General features: G+C 44.6%; 1 protein-coding gene across 2 annotated transcripts in view; it reads right to left on the bottom strand.

Moving 5' to 3' along the window:
* Positions 1-17,469, bottom strand: part of CENPN (centromere protein N) — a 28,867-nt gene that overhangs the window by 11,057 nt on the left and 341 nt on the right. The window contains exons 2-7 of one of the 2 annotated variants that reach the window (XM_077454573.1): positions 16,236-16,416; positions 13,624-13,669; positions 12,410-12,469; positions 12,244-12,320; positions 6,854-7,024; positions 4,217-4,318 (exon numbers count right to left, since the gene is read on the bottom strand). In XM_077454573.1, the coding sequence (XP_077310699.1) occupies positions 4,217-4,318; positions 6,854-7,024; positions 12,244-12,320; positions 12,410-12,469; positions 13,624-13,669; positions 16,236-16,416 (637 nt within the window). The remainder of the gene's footprint in view (positions 1-4,216; positions 4,319-6,853; positions 7,025-12,243; positions 12,321-12,409; positions 12,470-13,623; positions 13,670-16,235; positions 16,417-17,469) is intronic. The other variant, XM_077454582.1, reaches the window with a different exon arrangement.

Here is a 17,469-nt window from a genome sequence, read left to right as displayed (position 1 = left end):
CTTGATGTCAGAGGGCATATAACTGCTGGAGCACAGGGGGGAGGGGCAGAGGATTCCTGTCTTACAGCCTGGTGCGGAGCCTGCAGGAGTGTGTGTGTTAAGAAAAAGTGTTTCCAGGTACCCTAGACAAAACAAGCATTTAACCCTTTCTGTGCAGGAGCAGACCCACTGCAATGGAGGGTTTTTGGGGCTTTGAAGCCCAACTCTGGACTCTTCCTCCAAAGACCCACCTCCCCTACTTGTAAACACCTATGCGATCCAGTTCCAGCGAGAACAAAAATAAATAAATAAAAGCTGTCTGAACCTTTTTCATGCGGATGCGTTGTGATTTGAGCCATCAAAATGGCTAGGCTCAAATCGCACCACACAGAATCCCATGCGATTTGCACAGGGATACAGTGGAATTTCCGGTATGCAGCGCAAACCTAAGCGCAGAGTTTTAGTTCAGACTCAGCAGGGGGTGTCAGACCTCTGATTTCACACAATAAGCATGGGTCCTAATCTAAAGCATGCTGCCAGAGGACAGGCTTTTGTGCTCAAGTCTTGTCTGCTTTCTAAAGAATAGGAGCTGTAGGACAATTGTTTTAATGCACCTGGAATGCATTTAGCGGATTTTAAAACTAAAAGTTCAAAAATCGGGCTTTAGGCTTGTCAATAAGTGGCACATGTATGGGAAAAGCATGACTTTAACCTCCTAACTTATTTATTTGGTTAGTGTTCAGAAAGATATCTGCATTTCGATCAGGGCTCCTTTTCCTTTCCAGTTCTTCACATGACACCAGACAGAAGTAAACTTGACAATTTTGCATCCAACTCCTAAAATTGATTAAACTAAAACTGGAGAGTGCAAAATCTGGTGCAACTCTGCATAGAAACCAATCAGCTTCCAGGTTTTAATCATCAAAGCTTAAATTAAACAAGCTGAAGTTAGAAGCCGATTGGCTACTATGCAGAGTTGCACCAGATTCTGAGTGCTCCTGTTTTAGTAAATCTCCCCCCAGTGTGTCTATATCCAGGACAGAGCTACAATAAAGAGCAAAGAAGCATTTGGACAGAGAAAGTTTCTTTCAGAAGTGATTCTAAAGTTTAGCAGTAGGTGGGAATGAAAGTCATTGATTGCTTTTACCTTATTACAGCTGTTCAAGATACAGAGCTACAAACTCAGGATTTCCTGATGACTTTTCCCACCTGCTGAAGAGGTTTAGAACCAGACCTGAAAAAGAAACACAGGTCTAATAAAGATGTGAGAGATGACACAGCAGCACTGACACTAAAAATTAAAGAGAACCTGCGTTTTGCCCATAATGCACAAAGTAACAGGTTCCCTTTATTGCAGGACCCCTTAAAGTGGATGTAAACCCACTCTCATCATTTCTAAAGGACTTCTATAGTGCTGATCTATAAGGATATACATGCCCCCTGCATGTATCCTTACCTGTCAAATATCTCCCCTTTAGCTGTTTGGAGCTCTACAATACTCCAGATTCTGTGGGCAGGTCCGTTGTCCAGGGCTCGGTGGGCAGAGTTGTGATGTCAGACTCCTCGCCCACCTCTACGCTCCCCTTGGTCGGGCATCAATATTTCTTACACTGAACTTCTGCTGATCTCGTGGATTATGCCCCATGATCACTAACAGCCAGCCAGTCAAAACCTGGGAAAGTCACCACATAACTTCAGCATGCCCCATCGTGGCGTGGAGCAGCCAAACGTGGGAGAGCTGGAGGGGGTGTGTGAAGCACACAGAATGCCTCTCACACCCCTGCATGAGATAAGAAAATGACCTGTCACTCACATCAAGGGGGAAGAACAGACACCCATTTCTATGCGTGTCTGTTTATCTTACTGAAGAAAGAGAAGACGACTGCTCAGAGCTGGGTTAACACTTTCTGCCAAGACTAGGCACAGGTGAAAGAACATCCTCTGCTATAACAGATACGAGTCTTAATTAAAAGATTTTTTTTTTTTGGGGGGGGAGTTTACATCCACTTTAAAGAGAATGTACTTACCTTCCACTTGGTCCCCTGATATTGAAGTCTTGAGAACTATTCAGTGCTCCTGGGTAGGGGGAAAGCATGACACTGTCCCTGCCTCAACACAATGCAGTGCTTAAGCAACGAGTGACCAAATGGCAAGTAAATATCTGGTAAGCTGAACTTCAGGCAAACAACACAATTGAAATTCACCTATGTGAACGGTCTTATCTGTCAAAGGATATGTAATCCCATCCAGCCACATTTGCGATTCATGAAAGCCGGAAGTCACATCAAGGAGAGGGTTAAAATGCTATCTGTTTGTGCCAAGAAATATAGCGAGATCACTTTCCTATTGACCGGACAATGTGGGAGGAACACTGCAGGTTATCAACTCTCCTCACTGTGCTCCCTCTGTGTCTCAGCATGTCCCTTGTCAGCACATATGTATTCCGCAGAGTGTGACTGGCTAATAATACTGACCTTCCCTCTCACAGCTTAAGGCAAGCCATAGATGATGCCATTTTCTTTCCTGTAACCACAGGTTGTAGGAAAGAAAAATCACTAGATTCCATCAACAGTGTCATTCTCCTCCCGTGGAGCCATTGTGCACTCCTAGTGGGAGAGCGCGGGGAGCTTTCCCTGATGGGAGAACACAATGATTATTGCTAGCGGCTATCTAGCATCTGGCAACAATCCCATGCTGAAAAATCTGACACGTTGGTTGCAACCAAGTCCATAGATGGATCGACTCCGGTATAATCAACTTGCCCATAGATGGATCGAATCTTGACCGGTCCCTACTAAACTGGCAGATTCAAACCATCTATAGCTGGCTTAAGTCTATGAAAGAGAAATATGCCAGATATGGTTCAAGTTTATCCTGGTTGTACATAAAAATATTTTTTGTAAGGAAATATAAAAAACAAACATTTAGTACATTTGGGTATCTGTCTGAAGTTTAGCTTTAAAAAAAAAAAAAAAAAAAAAAAAGGTCCTTACAGTACAATAGACTTGAACAAAAGAACAGGCTCACTATAAGATGAATGCACAAAGTGTGCAGTGACTATCCCAATGGGTTGTGGTCATTCTGCAATCACAAAGTAATTGAGAGAGGAAAGGCAGCAGTTTTATTGCCTTGTACTAAGCAAGAAACCACCTTCTCTTCAGGCCTCCTCTGGCAGCAAGTCACTTAAACGTTAAAAATATATTGGTCATGTGGTCTACATCTAAGTTTGTGGTCTGGTGCTCAAAGTCGGTAAATCAATAGCTTTGCCAGAAAGATGAATGACCAAACAAGCAATTGTTTGCCACTGGCCAAGTGGCCCGCACTGCATAAAGACTGGAGTTACAATTAATTACTTCAGGAAATGCAAGTTGTAGACAAATAGGAGTTGTCACTAGAGCAAAAAGGCAAGCCGAATTCTCCTAATGAGAGAACATGTTGGGGTGACAACTGCCTGAGTGGGGAATTGCCCTCACTTTGAAGAGGGTCCCTCTTACATCCTGATAGGAACAAGAAGTGAAATCTCTGTAACAGGACAGACAGTGAAAAATAAACCAACTGTTCTCAAGAAGAAGCTCACTTTCAGTACATGTTCCACCCATTTTAAGGGTGGAACACTTAACATGTTCCAACTCCTGCAGCTTCTTGCTCTCCCTGTGCTGTGGGCAAGGGTTCTTCTCCATGCGCCCACAGCCACAATATGAAAAGAGCACAACCATGTGGAGCTTCGCCTACACGGTTGGATCATGCACTCCGTTTCCTTTGAATGAATGCCTACAAGTTCCGCCAGCTATTGCAGCTGACAGCTTGTATGTCTCAATGAGCTATCAGGGTGCTGGCGAGCGCTCTGGTAGTCCATCAATTCCTCCTGCGCTCCAGTAACTGCCTGCCCATACCAGCAGACTGCAGGAGATAGACCGCACCTGTGATCTACTGACGGAAGCTGCAATGCTCTGCAAGCCTCAGAAAAATAAATAAATAAATAAATAAATAAATAATGTTCTACCTGCCAAAAACATGCATTTATTATTTTGTTTTGAAAAGGTGAACTTATCCTTTAATCCTTCACTATTCGATCCAAAACGCGACCATGTTGTCTATACATACGCTTTAACAGCTCTTCGTCAGCTCAAACTCATAGCTTTCAAATTTGTGTTGGAGTCAGGCCACACATTATAACTTGAGTATATGTTTTACATTTCACATGTGCAAATAAATATACAAAAAAGGTCAAACTCACCTGATTGAATCTCTTAAAGACTATGTCTTTCAGGGAATCCAAGCACCGACTTTTCAGGTCCATATGCTGAATATGACTGTATCTAGCAGCACTCAACAGTGCCTAGTAAAGACATACAAATATTCAAAATGTAATCACAGAAAATTATAAAAGGTTTACCACACAAAATGCAACAATCAGTATCCTTTGCATGAACTCCTAGAGTGATCACTTTTATACCTTGCAGTTCACTAAAAGTGAAAGCAGGGCTCCATGAGCAGAGAGCTGGTGACTGTCAGCGGCTCTCTGTTCTGCCACCCCCACCCTCACTGCAATGCTGGGCTGTGGAGGGGGGCAGGAGCAGCTTGCTCAGGTTTTCAGTGGCTTGCTGAACGGGGTGCCGATTTCCCCCCCGACTATATGGCTATGATCTTTCCTGAGTCTGGACCACCTCTGCGACGTCAGCAGGCTTTGGCCCGCTGTCTGCTGCAAAGGGATCACAGAAGTACAGAACAATCTGCAGTCCTGTTATCCACAGAAGTAAAGCCAAGGAAGCTTTGGCTGCACTTCTCATTTAAATATAGGTAGACCATTTAACATATTCCTAAAGGTGGACCTGACCTGTAAACAAACCCTTGCTTTACACATCACTACCAGTGTCCGATAAATAGCAGGTACTTCTGGGCATGGGGGGGGGGGGGGAAGATGTGACACTCCCCCCGCTGTGCATATAAATGTACAAATTAGTCAACATGAGGGTGCATGCATGTAAAACCGATTAAAACCAGGAATGAAGATCTTAACCCTGATGGGAGAATGCATCGCAAATTAATGCAAAGCTAATCTTAGGCCCCTTTTACACGGGGCAGACTCCATTTGCTCAGTTGGGGATTGGTCCACTGATGCCAATGGCAGGTCCGTACCTGCCAGTCCATAGAAGCAAAACTTCAGAAAATTTCAGTTTTTCATTTAGTTGCCCAATAATTGTGCACACATAGATATTCTCCTAATAATGCCAAACCTCCCTTTTACTTTCTTAAATATTCAAGTTTATTAACATTTGAGATTGACCGAGAGCACTGTAGTTGCTCAATAATAAAATGAATCCTGAAAAATACAATTCGAATAGGGATGCACCAATACCATTTTTTTTTCTTTTTTTAACACAGAGTACCAATATTGGCTGGGACTTGTAGTCCCAGCAAGCTTCGGGGGAACCTCAGCTTTCGTACAATCCCAGGTCACAGTGCTAAAGGAATGTCAGATAATGTTATAGGAAGAGTCTGTACAGCAGCACTGTAGCACCTACATTCAGGGCAATGGGCAGGCCTGTTCGCAAAAGCTCCCCCCTTCCATTTCACCGCAACCAACTAAACTCTGATCCCACCGCCTGGTCACATGACAGCTGATGGCGCCCCAACCCCCCCGCCTGCGCAGTACAACAAGGGAAGCTGGAAAGAAACAGTGGAGTGGGCAGAGGAGTGTACGTAGGGCAGGCTTCTGCAAGGATTGTCTTATCTACACAGTCTTTAGCCAGCTTTTTAGTACATGCTGCCCGATCAGACCAGTATGGACCTGGTGACAGCTGGCAGTAGGTGGAGAGGGGATTTCCAGACAGCTGAAATGTCACTGGTTGTTAAGGACACGACAACCCCACTCCTTAGCAACCTATAACTGCTGACATTCTTTTCTTCACATTTCAGCTGTTAGCAAGGAAATCCTGCTGAAAGAACCGAGCCAGAAGGTATCGGTTTTGGGTATCGGTACATTTTCACAAGAACCAATACCTGTGAAAATGCTTTGTATCAGCACCAATACTGGTATCAGTGCAACCCTATTAACTAATAATTGTGCACAGTGTATTTATCCTAGGTTGACAACCCTTACTCACTGTGCTGTATCAATGAAGTAGCAGTGTTGCCACTCTAGGTCAGGAAGTATGAAGACCACCTCTCCACCCCCCTTATCTTCAAAACATTGGGTGGGGGGTTAGGTTATTCTCTACGTTTAACGATGAACTAAAAACACTGCTTGAGATTTACACAAGAAGTTACAAGCTCACTGGATTTCTGGAAGGATAAACAGTTTTTTTTTTCTCAAAACAAATATAAAAAAACACTTTCAACTGCCTATTTAAAAACCAATAGGTTCATTGTTGGGGTTTATATACACTTTGCATGGATGCCCCTAACCCTTCAAAAATATGAAATCGGTTGTGGTTGTATACTTTTTTTTTAACCTACAGGTAAGCCTATAATAGGGCTTTCCCGTAGGTAAAGCAAATATCCGCGAACCAGGAAGAAACAGAGGGCAAAACGTCAGCTCCCTCGGCGTGGACCGGGATACGATACAGGGACTTCATTCTAAGGCGAGTATTTCACAATGAGCTGGCATGCGGCATACTAGCTCATTATGCCTTTGCTTTGCAGGGTTTTTATTTTTTATCCCCATGTGCAAGTATACAACTGCTTTAAGCAAGCATGTATAAAAACCTGCACACAAAGGCTATGCAATAATTCAAAGAAATTAGATTCTCATACTACAATGTCTTGTAGTGATTTACTTAGCTTCTTAACACACACGTTCATAGACATAAATATTCACTTGTTGGTATAAGATTAGAATGGATAGTTCTCATGAAGAAGCTGAAGTACATACTTGACACAAGACGGGCCGGAAGGTGTTTGAAAGACTTGAAATAAAGATGTAAGGTGTTTGGGTGTGGTACACAACAAATGTAGGTTTGTATTGATTGGGCTTCACACTAGTTTGACTCCAAGCTAAGCGGATCCACATTGCATCTCCAAAATCTTTGAAGTGGATAGTTACCTAAGGAGAAGTAAAATATTAAAAAAAAAAACGTGTTATTTCTGGTAATATCTTTTCCTCATATAAGGGAACATGTGCTTTAAGGAATCTGTAGGTTCTCAGTGTTACCCTCCTTCTAAAATGTTTAGTTGCTGCAACACCAAGTTGAAGATCAGTCAAAAGTTAAAAACCGCTCCCACCCCCATTCTAATCCCTACATTAACTACCCTGTAAAAGAAAAGATGCTTATACTTACATAATCTAAGGGCGCACCGGTCCAGTCAAGGTGCACCCTGAACTGGCTTTTGGGTAGAGGAGGGACAGTGGACAATGAATGCCCCATAGGAGGTCTATGGGCGACATCACAGTCAAGGCTCTGCATTCATTGCAAGGACTCTCTCCTCTTCTGAAGCCAGCCACTGGGAAGATCATTAATATAGAGGAAGAAATTGGTGGCTGCACACTGGAGTAGCAAAAAGTCCCCTTATTTCTATTCAATAAAACATGGATGACGCAATCGCTCCTAAGAGGGACAGAACGGAGGTCTGGCAATGTAAATAGACAGATCTCCGTTATGTCAGGGGTGAGGAGACCGATTAGTTGTTCCTAATGCTTAGGAGCAACAATCTGTCTCCTCCCCCAGGCAGTCCCACCCCCCCACAGTTAGAAACAATCCCTGGGTAACACATTTAACCCCTTGATCGGCCCCTAGTGTTAACCCCTTCCCTGCCAATTACATTTATACAGTAATCAGGGGCTATTTTTAGCTTTGATCGCTGTATAAATGTCAATCGTCCCAAAAAAATAAAAATAAATAAAAAAAAAGTGTCAAAAGTGTCCGATCTGTCCTCCCTAATCCCGATAGAGAAAAAAATAAAATAAAAAAAAATAAATAATAATAAATCGCACATCACCGCTATTACTAGTAAAAATAAATAAAATATTATATTAATAACAAAAATGCCATAAATATATTCCCTATTTTGTAGAAGCTATAACTTTGCGCAAACCAATATACCGTATATACTCGAGTATAAGCCGAGATTTTCAGCCTCTTTTTTGAGGCTGAAAGTGCCCCCCTCGGCTTATACTTGAGTCATCGCTGTCTGCCTGCTCGATCAGCGTGTCGAGCAGACAGACAGCGGACATTCTACCCTTCAAACGCCGCGCCTCCGCCTTCGCCTGTGATAGGCGGAACACTGAATTTCCCAGCAGCCTGTGTTCCGCCTATCACGGACATCGTCTCATCCTCGTACTACGGACGAGGATGAGACGATGTCCGTGATAGGCGGAACACAGGCTGCTGGGAAATTCAGTGTTCCGCCTATCACAGGCGAAGGCGGAGGCGCGGCTTTTGAATTTTAGAATGGCCGCCGACGAAGAGCAGCGATCCTGGCAAGGCACGGGACGGAGGCAAGGCAAGGCACGGCACGGGACGGGACGGAGGCAAGGCACGACACGGGACGGAGGCAAGGCACGGGACGGAGGCTCGGGACACAGGCTCGGGACACAGGTAGGCTGGACACACACACACACACACACACACATGGACACACACAGGGATGGATGGATGGATGGAGACACACACACACAGGGATGGATGGATGGAGACACACACACACAGGGATGGATGGATGGAGACACACACACACAGGGATGGATGGATGGATGGACACACACACACAGGGATGGATGGATGGATGGACACACACACACACACAGGGATGGATGGATGGATGGACACACACACACACAGGGATGGATGGATGGATGGATGGACACACACACACACAGGGATGGATGGATGGATGGACGGACACACAGGGATGGACGGACACACAGGGATGGACGGACACACACACAGGGATGGACAGGCATGTCTCACCCTCGGCTTATACACGAGTCAATAAGTTTGCCAGTTTTTTTGGGGGTAAATTGGGGGCCTCGGCTTATATTCGGGTCGGCCTATACTCGAGTATATACGGTACACTTATTGTGATTTTTTTTTTTTACCAAAAATATATAGAATACATATTGGTCTAAACGGAGGAAGAAATTTTTTTTTGGGGAGGATATTTATTATAGCAAGAAGTAAAAAATATTTTTTGTTTTTTTTCCAAAATTGTCTTTTTTGTTTATAGCGCAAAAAAGAAAAAATGCAGGTGTTCAAATAGCACCAAAAGAAAACTATTTGTGGGGAAAAAAGGATCTCAATTTTGTTTGGTTACAGCATTGCACAATTGTCAGTTAAAGCGGCGCACTGCACTGTATCGCAAAAAAATGGCCTGGTTATTAAGGGGGCAAATCTTCCAGGGCCTAAGTGGTTAAATCGGGCCGCCCCCTGTGTAAAACACAGTTGTGGACAATATCAGCGTGGGTCTCAGCTGTATATAGGTTTAAAAAAAAAAAATACAATAAAATCACATGAACAGGCCAAAAATTAAAATTACATGACTGAGACTTAAGACAAAACAGAAAAAAAAAAAAAGCATACTATAGAATGTGGTAATAAAGATGCGTGAAACAGGGATCTTAAGAATAGAATCTCACATGTCATGTCAGAGAGGTGCAATGGGTTAAAAGTTCATTCATAAAAATGACTCACATCCCGTTCAAAATGTAAGCCCATGGGAATGCGCGTCCGTAAAAAAAAATATCCAACACACCTCTCCCCACACAAAGACCGGAATGACATGACATGTTAGATCCTATTCTTAAGATCTGTGTATCATGCATCTTTTTACCACATTATATAGTATGCTTACATTTTTAGTATTTGAATTTTGTGGGATGTGTGCACACAGGTTTTTTTGGGTTCACTTGTATTTCCATGCAGCCCAATATTCCCGTTCAGCTCTATACTATTTTTTGTCATCAATGTATGCTGAACATAAAATTTAAGTGCATGCACACATTTCTAGTTTTATTATATACTCTGGCTCCTTACTAATACATTGCTGGGTTCAGCACACATTATACAACCAATTTCTCATGTATAAATAGATAAAACGGTGTCGTCTTTGTGCGTTTATGGTTTTCTCTGCCTTTTCCCTTATTCTTTTCTATTACTTACATCATTCGATATACATATGTTTTTTCATATTCATTTATTTTTCAAATTCATTTTTTCTCATTTATTACATTGTTTGGATATAGGCAATTAACATATTTGGATTATCGTTTCATTTTTTGGTGTATCTGTCATGCAATTGTCATTTTTGGTCTATTCATGCGATTTCATTGTTTTTTAAAACATATATACACAGGGAGAGGTCCTATTTAAGGAAGGTCAGTGGAACATGCCAGGGTAATGAATAAGCACAATGTAACTGTGTGAAACGCGTCTACCCGATGCACCTGCTACCACCCCGTGGTGTCATGTTTTATTGAAGAGAAATAGAGGGACTTTTGCTACTCAGGTTTACAGCCACCACTTTCTTCCTCTATCTCATTTGCACGGCAGGCGAGCCAAGGCTTGCACCCGTGGGAGGAATACTTTCCCCAGCTCACCTGGAACCACTCATCTGGGGCGGCGTTTTTCCTTTCCTATTGTTAAGATCACCAATAGCTTTTAGATTAGGCAAGTATACGCAACTTTCCTTTACAGGATAGTTAGTACAGGGCTTAGAGAAGGTTTAACCGCTTCCCGACCAGCGCACGACGATGTACGTCGGCAGAATGGCACGGACAGGTACGTCCCTTTGAATTTGCAGCCGTGCCATCGCGTGCGAGCCAGAGTCATTTACACAGGAATCAGTGCATTTGTATAGCACTGATTGATGTATAAATGACAATGGTCCCAAAAATGTCTGATGTGTCCGCCATAATGTCAGTCAAAAAAAAATTAAAAAATAATAAATAAAATAAAATTGCTGATCGCTGCCATTACTAGTAAAACAAAAATTATTAATAAAAATGCCATAAAACTATCCCCTATTTTGTAAACGCTATAAATTTTGCGCAAATCAATACTCGCTTATTGTGATTTTTACCAAAAATATGTAGAATACGTATCAGCCTAAAACAAGGGAAAAAAAAAGTTTTTTATATATATTTTTTTTGGGGGATATTTATTATAGCAAAAAAAGTTAAAAAAAAAAAACATTTTTTTTCCCCAAAATTTTAGCTCTTTTTGTGTTTCTAGCGCAAAAAATAAAAAACCACAGGAGGTGATCAAATACCACCAAAAGAAAGCTCTATTTGTGGGGGGGGGCGGGAAGGACATCAGTTTTGTTTGGGAGCCACGTCGCACAATTGTCAGTTAGAGACAGAGTGCCGAATCGCAAAAAGTGCTGTGGTCTTAAGCCAACAAAATGGTCCGGTCTGAAAGTGGTTAAATTTAGTTACGTTTTGACCGGACCAGGATGGACACTTCTGCTCTGCGCTGCTTTCATTCGGCTCGGCTCTGTTTACAATCACATCAGATGACTAATGCCGAGCAGAATACCTTCCACTTTGCACAATTTACATTAGCATTTACTTCTGTACTTGTGATAGGGGACTTAAAGCGTTTGTTAATCCAAAAAAATAAAATGTATCCTGTTCCTTTAAAACATGTTATAGGACACAGTGCTTGTCCTGTGTCATTTGGAACCCTGTAACACCTAAAAAATCTGGCTGATCCTGCTAGGTAATCTTGGCAGTGAAATGAGGCATTTGCAGCATTTATTTTTTATTACTCACACACAGAGGGGGATACTACAATAGGAGGCAGTGCTGATGGTGTATACAGGTTAGAGTAACTTAACCACTTTAAGCTGGCCATAGATGAGCATTTTTTTTTTCGTTGTTCAGAATCCAGGTGGACAGAGGATTTCCCCAAGCTGCAACACTGTATTCTGACAGCAGGATTCAGCACCGCAGATTGAGAAAAGTTTTCCAACTTGTTCATTCGACAGAAGTCATTCTAAATCATTTTCTGTTGAACAGGGACAGCTATGAATGGATTGAAATTTGGCTGCTCCCTGCCGAACTTTGAACCGTTTATGGTCAGCTTTAGATAGCAAGCTTGAGGGCAGGGAGAGATGTGATATGTACAGTATGTAAAATGCTGTTTACATTCTTGGCACTATATAAATTGCCTGTAAGAAGCAGTAGAAAAAGGCTAAGGGAAAAACTGTATAGAGTGTCACGTGAGTGACAGCGCTGAGTCTGCTGACATCCCAGCACCGCAGTAGCAGTCTCAGTGAGGACTTACGGATGTCTGCACAAAATAAAATACATCAGAAGTAGCATCTTACATTTTTCATAACGGAGTGAATGACTTTCTTGAAGCGTGCTTTGAATTCCGACACATCGATGTAATTCATTTCAGAATCTGGTGAGATAAGAGTCATTTTCAATAGGAAGTCAAAAGAAAACAAATAGGAATTTAAGGGGAATGAAACAGATCACTTCAATAATTACCAGTTGGCTTAGACATCTGATAAACATCCCAGGTCCTCTTTTTTGCGTTAGAATGATTATCTGTGGCAAAAAAAAAATTGATTGCAATATTTCGGCTCAAAATGTTCATTTCTATTTTCACAGCTAGAAACGTCATTAAAAACGGAGGTCCACCCTAAAGTGGACCTTCCGCTCATCGGAACCCTCCCCCCCTCCGGTGCCACAATCGGCACCTTTCAGGGGGGAGGGGGGTGCAGTTACCTGGATAATCCAGGTAACTGCACCCACTTCCGGGACAGCTCTCTGCGGAAAGGGGCGTAACTTACGCCCCTTTCCGCAAGTGCCCACCCCTTCCCGGAAGTGCCCCGCTGCCTGCTGGGAAACACACAGCTCCCAGAGGCAGCGGGGAGCGTCCTTATTGCGCAGCGCAATTCGCGCATGCGCAGTAGGGAACCGGGAAATGAAGCGGAAAGGCTCCATTTCCTGATTCCCATACCCAAGATGGCGGCGGCAGGACCCGACAGACGACCTAGCGATCGGCTTCGGGTGCCGACATCGCGGGCGCGCTGGACAGGTAAGTGTCACTATTTTAAAAGTCAGCAGCTGCAGTATTTGTAGCTGCTGGCTTTAAAAAAAAAAAAAAAAAAAAAACGCGGAGTCCCGGTGGACTCCCGCTTTAAAGAAAAAAATAAAATAAATTTACACATTCTCTCAGGTTCTCCCTGCTGTGGTCTTACAGCCAAAGACAGCGCTACCTTAGCCTCTATTTAGATTACAATTGCCATAGGGCAGCTCACGTGATCAGCTATATCAGTGATCTGAAGGCTTGGGGGGGTGGAATGTAATGCAGAAATTTTATAATGTATTCTGGGAATAGAGGCAGAGCTGAGCAACCCCCCCCCCCCCCATGGTCAGTGTGCAGTGAGGAAGCTGCACAGGACCGAGAAGATAGTGGCTATCACTGTGGTAGTGCCTACTACTGCAATTATTGTCTGCTTCCCCAGTGGCCCCTTAGATATGAAATGTGCATACTTTTGTATATTGGTCCAAGCTGGACCTATATAAGTATACAATAAAGATCATACCTAGAGTTGATTTAGAACAGAGATGCCTCAACTGAAAACATTTGTTTGAGGGATGTTTATCTTTTTTCTTGATAGTGTGAAACTGATCTAATGTTCATACTTTGGTAATCTAATTTATAAACAACCAAAGAAGCAGAAGAAATCACTTACAGATGATGTCCAAATCTGCTGCTTGATTTATTGTAGCCTGTTTTGCCTGGGGAAGGGAAATAGGAGGTTTAGAAAAATGTAATATACATATTTAAAAATGCTAAATAATGTGTTCTAATTAACTGCATTGAAATGCATCTTATGTCAAGGAATTACCTGCCAACCAGAACAGAAAACGAGCAGCCACAACTCCAAAAGAAAAACAAAGCTGATGCAAAAAGCGCCATTACCATTCAGCAAACTAGATTAGGAATGGAAAGATCCAACACACCCCATTATTAGCATTATGACCAGTCAGGCTTACCTGAGATCAGTGGAGGTGTGTGAAGATTTCGATTATTTAGTCTCTAGTCTACCTTGTAGTTTGGCATGCAATGTCTCAATGTGACTTACAATTAAGAAGCAATATTGTTGTACACTTACTGAGGGGAATTTAATAAAGCCCTAAAGAGGAACTTCAGCCTTTCCTCTCCCCCTGCTTACCTGATACCGTGTTCTGCACGATAAGGATACTCACCTAGGCAGTGGGTCCAGCGTTGAGCTGCTGGAATCTATTCTCTGATGCAGCTGCATGGGTCCAGAGCCATCATGTTTCTTGCTTACAGCTGTCAGCTCTTCTCCTCCTCCTTACTGAGTGGGACTACACATCATGCATTCCATGAGGCACCAGCATCACTCGCCTAGGCGAATGCTGAAAAATGGGGGGCGGGCCAAGGCTTTTAGCAAGACAGAAAGGGTAAGTAAACAAAACAATAGCAACACCTGTGCTGCGATGGTAATGGGGGGGGGGGGGGGGGGGGTGTATAGGATGGAGAAGAGGAGAGTGCTGTGAGAGGATGAAAAAGTCTGATTTAAAAAAAGGCCTATTCCAAATTCCACAAAGCCTTTCCGTCAGCTTTGGTACTTTTGCTTGAGCTGGCGTACAGAGGTATGTCAGTACACAAGAGTAGATCATTTTGTGCTGAGAAGTGGTCAGAATACATACAAATATTTAGCTCCCTAAACAGGGCTCCCTTGTTCCTATGAAGCCTGTGGACATTAGCGGCATAGCAACCAATGACTTGGTGACATTCAGCCGACAGTCGGGAGATTCCACAGATGGTAGCTGAACATAAACAAATGAATCAAAAACACAAAGTGATAACTCAGCACTCCTCCTGTGCTCAGTGTAGCTTCTCCCCACTCACAGGGCAACGACAGCTGAAAAGAAGCGAGTTCCCAATTACTACACAGTGCCAAAGGTTTCCCAGGAGACAGCAGGTACCAGAGTGACACTGGATGGTGAGAAGCCACACTGAGCACAGAAAACGATGCAGCATTGTTTAGAGACAGATACAGACATGGAGAAGTGCCGAGGTATCACTTTGGGTTTGATATTTATTTTATTTCAATCCCTGTCCTTTTGTTAAAGCGGTAGTAAACCCGCAATTTTTTATTTTTTTTTTAAACCTGCAAACCAAAATGCATAATGAGCTAGTATGCACCGCATACTAGCTCATTATGAAATACTTACCTTAGAACGAGGCCCCGACATCTGGCCCGATCCACGCCGAGGGAGCCGACATGCTCCCTCAGCGTCTCTTCCGGGTATCGCGGCTCCGGCGCTGTGAGTGGCCGGAGCCGCGATATCGTCACTCCCGCGCATGCGCGCGGGAGATTTCAGTCCGGCCGCACGAGCGCTGCCGGATTTTCACGGAGAGAACCCTCTTGTGCGCATGCGCCGCTGCAGTCAGCGGCACATACCGAGGGGAATATCTCCTAAACCGTACAGGTTTAGGAGATATTATTTTTACCTACAGGCAAGCCTTATTATAGGCTTTCCTGTAGGTAAAAGTTAAAAAATTGACCATACTACCACTTTAACTTTCAGTTGTCAGGTGGAGAATGTCCCATCTGGCAGTTGAATGGGGCCAGGCAGCAGTCACTGGGGTTGTTGCGACACTGGCGGCTGCACAGTCCACAGCTTCTTAGCAACCAATGTTGGTGTGCTGTGGTAAAATGCTGAGCATGCACTGAGGGTGGCACGTCTGCCTACATGAGAACAATATGTCCTTGCTCCTGCAGCCACCTGGGATTTCACTGCCACATATCCAGGAGACTGCAGGAGTAGGGACTCACAGGATTTGGTGGGCAGAGATGGCACACTTCAACATAGACGGTCTGCCTAAACTTGGAAGATAAATAAGGAGTACAAAGATGGTGTTGGGGGACCCAGGCTGTAATATATGAACTGTAAATCACAGCTGAACAACACTGAAGTTACTCTTCAAGTCTTTATACAAGAAAATGCAACTTTTTAGCTGTGTACCATTGTGGAAATTTCCGTTCACATCTTGTCTCAAAGATGCAAAAGGAAGTTATCAGAAATCTCATACCATGCTATACTGCGATCAGAAAGTGGTTAAACAACAAACCCCCAGTCCATTCTTGTCGAAGTGGAGCAGGGTGGTGCCAGGGCTACTTTAGATCTATATTGAAAGCAGGAGAAAATACATATCTGTTCTGGAAAGCATCCAAAATGGCATCAATGTGAACCAGTGAATTATCTAAATATGTGGGGGCAGATATAATTTACAGCTAGGGGTTACAAGTGTTATTGAGGGACATCATACCTCACACAGATGAACCACTTGCAGTGCTATATATTCCCTGGTGGTCTTTGCTGGTAACGTCTGGAGCTCCGTTTCTGTTAAAAATCCCCATGCTCTTAAATTGTTCATCAGCTCAGCAATGGACATTTTCAGAATGGTCCTCTTAATTAATTCAATAATGCATTCATCTACGACGGGACTGCTGGGGGGGAGAAGACAAAAAATATAATTCAATGAATGCAATATTCAGTGCGTAGGAAAAACTATGCATAGGGGGCGATTTAAAAAGCAGTACAACTGTAGTGTGTCTGCAGTCCCCGGTCATCCTTCTGGGGGGAGGGATTCCGATAGTCCCCAATCACCTTCCCAGGGAGGGCATCGTCCACTGTCCCTGGTCACCTTCCCAAAGGGAGGCATCCTCAGTCACCTTCCCCGAGGGGAGGGCCATCCACAGTCACCTTCCCCGAGGTGGGGCGGCACCCTCAGTCAACTCCCCGAGGGGAGGGGGGCCACTCCCGGGGTGGGAGGCCATCTGTAGTAGGTCACCTCTCTTTGGTGGGGGCATCTGCAATTCACAATCACCTCCCGAGGTGGGGGGCTAGGATGGGGCATCCTCTGTCACCTTCCCGGGGGAGGGCGACAGCCGTCCCCGGGCACCTTCCCGGGGGAGGGCGACCGCCGTCCCCGGGCACCTTCACGGGGGAGGGCGACCGCCGTCCCCGGGCACCTTCACGGGGGAGGGCGACCGCCGTCCCCGGGCACCTTCACGGGGGAGGGCGACCGCCGTCCCCGGGCACCTTCACGGGGGAGGGCGACCGCCGTCCCCGGGCACCTTCACGGGGGAGGGCGACCGCCGTCCCCGGGCACCTTCACGGGGGAGGGCGACCGCCGTCCCCGGGCACCTTCCCGGGGGAGGGCGACCGCTGTCCCCGAGGACCTTCCCGGTGGAGGATCATCTGTAGTAGCAGGTCACCTCCTGGAGAGGGGGGCCAGGCTAGGATGGGGCATCTGCAGTCCCACAGGTTACCTCCTGGGGGGTAGGGGGTGTTTGTCCGCAGTCCCTGGTCACCTCCCGGGGGTAGGAGGCGTCTGGGCCCCTTATATGAGGAAAGACCAGCAGCTCTGCCCTCCTCCATCCACAATGGGGATAGGAGTGTCTGGAGATTGCCAGGGCTGTGCCATGGGGCAGACTGTGCTCCCAGCAATGGGACTGTCAGGAGCGAAGCACTCGCCCAGCTGAAACATTTCTATGGCA

The sequence above is a fragment of the Lithobates pipiens genome, unplaced genomic scaffold, assembly GCF_037356315.1.
Source record: "Lithobates pipiens isolate NorthernLeopardFrog02 unplaced genomic scaffold, aLitPip1_a1.2 Scaffold_10, whole genome shotgun sequence".
NCBI lineage: Eukaryota > Metazoa > Chordata > Amphibia > Anura > Ranidae > Lithobates > Lithobates pipiens.
The sequence above is the reverse complement of the archived record's forward strand: the minus strand, read 5'-3'. Positions and strand labels throughout refer to the sequence as shown.